The sequence below is a fragment of the Petromyzon marinus genome (genome assembly GCF_048934315.1).
Source record: "Petromyzon marinus isolate PM22_M1 ecotype Great Lakes invasive population chromosome 67 unlocalized genomic scaffold, UKy_Petmar_22M1.pri1.0 chr67_unloc.6, whole genome shotgun sequence".
Lineage (NCBI taxonomy): Eukaryota > Metazoa > Chordata > Hyperoartia > Petromyzontiformes > Petromyzontidae > Petromyzon > Petromyzon marinus.
The window spans coordinates 259,770-264,769 of NW_027422596.1; the positions used below are offsets into that span (position 1 = coordinate 259,770).

Genomic DNA, 5,000 nt, shown 5'->3' on the forward strand with positions numbered 1-5,000 from the left:
GTCCACGTGTCGTCTCTGTCCCCGTGTCTCTGTCCCCGTGTCTCTGTCCCCGTGTCTCTGTCCCCGTGTCCCCGTGTCGTCTCTGTCCCCGTGTCTCTGTCCCCGTGTCTCTGTCCACGTGTCCCCGTGTCCACGTGTCCCCGTGTCCCCGTGCGTCTCCGCACCGTGTCTCTGTCCCCGTGTGTCTCCGCACCGTGTCTCTGTCCCCGTGTCCACGTGTCTCTGTCCCCGTGTCTCTGTCCCCGTGTCCCCGTGTGTCTCCGCACCGTGTCTCTGTCCCCGTGTCTCTGTCCCCGTGTCCCCGTGTCCCCGTGTCTCTGTCCCCGTGTCCCCGTGTCCACGTGTCGTCTCTGTCCCCATGCGTCTCCGCACCGTGTCTCTGTCCCCGTGTCTCTGTCCCCGTGTCTCTGTCCCCGTGTCCCCGTGTCCACGTGTCGTCTCTGTCCCCGTGCGTCTCCGCATCGTGTCTCTGTCCCCGTGTCCCCGTGTCCCCGTGTCCACGTGTCGTCTCTGTCCCCGTGTCTCTGTCCCCGTGTCTCTGTCCCCGTGTCTCTGTCCCCGTGTCCCCGTGTCGTCTCTGTCCCCGTGTCTCTGTCCCCGTGTCTCTGTCCACGTGTCCCCGTGTCCACGTGTCCCCGTGTCCCCGTGCGTCTCCGCACCGTGTCTCTGTCCCCGTGTGTCTCCGCACCGTGTCTCTGTCCCCGTGTCCACGTGTCTCTGTCCCCGTGTCTCTGTCCCCGTGTCCCCGTGTGTCTCCGCACCGTGTCTCTGTCCCCGTGTCTCTGTCCCCGTGTCCCCGTGTCCACGTGTCCCCGTGTCCACGTGTCCCCGTGTCCCCGTGCGTCTCCGCACCGTGTCTCTGTCCCCGTGTGTCTCCGCACCGTGTCTCTGTCCCCGTGTCCACGTGTCTCTGTCCCCGTGTCTCTGTCCCCGTGTCCCCGTGTGTCTCCGCACCGTGTCTCTGTCCCCGTGTCTCTGTCCCCGTGTCCCCGTGTCCACGTGTCCCCGTGTGTCTCCGCACCGTTTCTCTGTCCCCGTGTCCCCGTGTGTCTCCGCACCGTGTCTCTGTCCCCGTGTCCCCGTGTGTCTCCGCACCGTGTCTCTGTCCCCGTGTCCCCGTGTCTCTGTCCCCGTGTCCCCGTGTGTCTCCGCACCGTGTCTCTGTCCCCGTGTCCCCGTGTGTCTCCGCACCGTGTCTCTGTCCCCGTGTCCCCGTGTGTCTCCGCACCGTGTCTCTGTCCCCGTGTCACCGTGTCTCTGTCCCCGTGTCCCCGTGTCTCTGTCCCCGTGTGTCTCCGCACCGTGCAGTCTCGTCATGGATCAACGTGCTGCCCCCTCCGTCTCTCAGCTGTCGCCAGCTGAACGTTGCCGGACAGCACCTGGCAGCCATCAGAGGTGAGGGAGGAGGCGGTGGTGGTGGTGGTGGTGAGGGAGGAGGTGGTGGTGGTGGTGGTGGTGAGGGTGGTGAGGGAGGCGGTGTGGTGGTGGTGGTGAGGGTGAGGGTGGTGAGGGAGGCGGTGGTGGTGGTGGTGGTGAGGGAGGAGGCGGTGGTGGTGGTGGTGAGGGATGGGAGGTGGTGGTGGTGGTGGTGGTGAGGGATGGGAGGCGGTGGTGGTGATGGTGGTGAGGGAGGCGGTGGTGGTGGTGGTGGTGGTGAGGGATGGGAGGTGGTGGTGGTGAGTGAGGGAGGAGGTGGTGGTGGTGGTGGTGAGGGAGGAGGCGGTGGTGGTGGTGGTGGTGAGGGATGGGAGGTGGTGGTGGTGGTGGTGAGGGAGGAGGCGGTGGTGGTGAGGGATGGGAAAAAGCCGGAGGACCCGGAGAACAATCCATGGGGAGAGAGAGAGAGAGACGCAGACTCCACAAACTCCAAATCTACAGCAGCAGCAGGTGTTAGGGTCGGGATCGAACCCACGACCTCCTGGAGACCAGGCGAGGTAGTTAACATCTCGTGAGTGAGTGAGTGGGTGGGTGAGTGAGTGGGTGAGTGAGTGAGTGAGTGGGTGGGTGAGTGAGTGAATGAGGTGAGTGAGTGAATGAGGTGAGTGAGTGTGTGAGTGGGTGAGTGTGTGAGTGAGTGAGTAAATGAGTGAGTGAGTGAATGAACGAGTGGGTGAGTGGGTGAGCGAGTGGGTTAGTGAGTGAGTGAGTAAATGAGTGAGTGAGTGAATGAGCGAGTGGGTGAGTGGCTGAGTGAGTGGCTGAGTGAGTGGGTGAGTGAATGAGTGAGTGGGTGAGTGAGTGGGTTAGTGAGTGGGTTAGTGAGTGAGTGGGTGTGTGAGTGAGTGAGTGAATGAACGAGTGGGTGAGTGGCTGAGTGAGTGGCTGAGTGAGTGGGTGAGTGAATGAGTGAGTGGGTGAGTGAGTGAGTGAGTGGGTGAGTGAGTAAATGAGTGAGTGAGTGAATGAGCGAGTGGGTGAGTGAGTGGCTGAGTGGGTGAGTGAGTGAGTGAGTGGCTGAGTGGGTGAATGGGTGAATGAGCAAGTGGGTGAGTGAGTGACCAGGCGAGGTAGTCAACATCTCCTAGCCACCGTGATGATGACGAGAGAGAGACGCAAACTCCAAATCTACAGCAGCAGGCATCTTCAGCGTCGGGATTGCACCCACGACCTCCTGTATACCAGGCGAGGTAGTTAACATCTCGTGAGTGGGTGAGTGGGTTAGTGAGTGGGTGAGTGGCTGAGTGAGTAAATGAGTGAGTGAGTGGGTGAGTGAGTGAGTGAATGTGAGTGAGAGTGTGTTAGTGAGAGTGTGAGTGAGTGAGTGTGAGTGTGTTAGTGAGAGTGTGAGTGGCTGAGTGAGTGAATGAGTGAGTGAGTGAATGAGCGAGTGAAAGAGTGAGTGAGTGGGTGAGTGGGTGAGTTTGTGAGTGAGCGAGTGAGTGAGTGGGTGAGTGAGTGGGTTAGTGAGTGGGTGAGTGGCTGGGTGAGTGAGTAAGTGAATGAGTGGGTGAGTGAGTGAATGAGTGAATGGGTGAGTGGGTGAGTGAGTGGCTGAGTGAGTGGGTGAGTGAATGAGTGGGTGAGTGAATGAGTGAGTGGGTGAGTGATTGAGCGAGTGGCTGAGTGAGTGGGTGATTGAATGAGTGAGTGGGTGAGTGAGTGGCTGAGTGAGTGGGTGAGTGAGTGGGTGAGTGAATGAGTGAATGAGCGAGTGGGTGAGTGAGTGGGTGAGTGTGTGAGTGAGTGAGTGAGTAAATGAGTGAGTGAGTGAATGAGCGAGTGGGTGAGTGGCTGAGTGAGTGGCTGAGTGAGTGGGTGAGTGAATGAGTGAGTGGGTGAGTGAGTGGGTTAGTGAGTGGGTTAGTGAGTGGGTGAGTGAGTGTGTGAGTGAGTGAGTGAGTGAATGAGCGAGTGGGTGAGTGGCTGAGTGAGTGGCTGAGTGAGTGGGTGAGTGAATGAGTGAGTGGGTGAGTAAGTGAGTGGGTGAGTGAGTAAATGAGTGAGTGAGTGAATGAGCGAGTGGGTGAGTGGGTGAGTGAGTGGCTGAGTGGGTGAGTGAGTGACCAGGCGAGGTAGTTAACATCTCCTAGCCACCGTGATGATGACGAGAGAGAGACGCAAACTCCAAATCTACAGCAGCAGGCATCTTCAGGGTCGGGATCGCACCCACGACCTCCTGTATACCAGGCGAGGTAGTTAACATCTCGTGAGTGAGTGGGTTAGTGAGTGGGTGAGTGAGTGGCTGAGTGAATAAATGAGTGAGTGAGTGGTTGAGTGAGTGAGTGAATGTGAGTGAGAGTGTGTTAGTGAGCGTGTGAGTGAGTGGCTGAGTGAGTGAGTGAATGAGTGAGTGAGTGAATGAGCGAGTGAAAGAGTGAGTGAGTGGGTGAGTGGGTGAGTGTGTGAGAGAGCGAGTGAGTGAGTGGGTGAGTGAGTGCGTGAGTGGGTTAGTGAGTGGGTCAGTGAGTGTGTGAGTGAGCAAGTGAGTCAGTGGGTGAGTGAGTGAATGAGTGAATGGGTGAGTGGGTGAGTGAGTGGCTGAGTGAGTGGGTGAGTGAATGAGTGAGTGGGTGAGTGAATGAGTGAGTGGGTGAGTGAATGAGCGAGTGGCTGAGTGAGTGGATGATTGAATGAGTGAGTGGGTGAGTGGGTGAGTGAGTGGCTGAGTGAGTGGCTGAGTGAATGAGTGAATGAGCGAGTGGGTGAGTGAGTAGGTGAGTGTGTGAGTGAGTGAGTAAATGAGTGAGTGAGTGAATGCACGAGTGGGTGAGTGGGTGAGCGAGTGAGTGAGTGAGTGGGTGAGTGAATGAGTGAGTGAGTAAATGAGTGAGTGAGTGAATGAGCGAGTGGGTGAGTGGGTGAGCGAGTGGGTTAGTGAGTGAGTAAATGAGTGAGTGAATGAGCGAGTGGGTGAGTGGCTGAGTGAGTGGGTGAGTGAATGAGTGAGTGGGTGAGTGAGTGGGTTAGTGAGTGGGTGAGTGAGTGTGTGAGTGAGTGAATGAATGAGCGAGTGGGTGAGTGGCTGAGTGAGTGGCTGAGTGAGTGGGTGAGTGAATGAGTGAGTGGGTGAGTGAGTGGGTTAGTGAGTGAGTAAATGAGTGAGTGAGTGAATGAGCGAGTGGGTGAGTGGCTGAGTGAGTGAATGAGCGAGTGAGTGAGTGGGTGAGTGAGTGAATGAGCGAGTGGCTGAGTGAGTGAGTGATTGAGTGGGTGAGCGAGTGGCTGAGTGAGTGAGTGAGCGAGTGATTGAGTGAGTGAGTGATTGAGTGAATGAGCGAGTGGCTGAGTGAGCGAGTGAATGAGCGAGTGGCTGAGTGAGTGAGTGAGCGAGTGGCTGAGTGAGTGAGTGAGTGATTGAGTGGGTGAGCGAGTGGCTGAGTGAGTGAGTGATTGAGTGAATGAGCGAGTGGCTGAGTGGCTGAGTGAGTGAGTGAGTGGCTGAGTGAGTGGCTGAGTGAGCGAGTGGCTGAGTGAGTGAGTGAGCGAGTGGCTGAGTGAGTGAGTGAGCGAGTGGATGAGTGAGTGAGTGAGTTATTGAGTGAATGAGTGAGTGAGTGATT

At 57.7% G+C, this 5,000-nt stretch overlaps 1 protein-coding gene across 1 annotated transcript in view; it reads left to right on the forward strand.

Moving 5' to 3' along the window:
• Positions 1-5,000, forward strand: part of TRAPPC14 (trafficking protein particle complex subunit 14) — a 71,881-nt gene that overhangs the window by 32,289 nt on the left and 34,592 nt on the right. Inside the window, exon 5 of the mRNA XM_076058044.1 lies at positions 1,309-1,395. Within this exon, the coding sequence (XP_075914159.1) occupies positions 1,309-1,395 (87 nt within the window). The remainder of the gene's footprint in view (positions 1-1,308; positions 1,396-5,000) is intronic.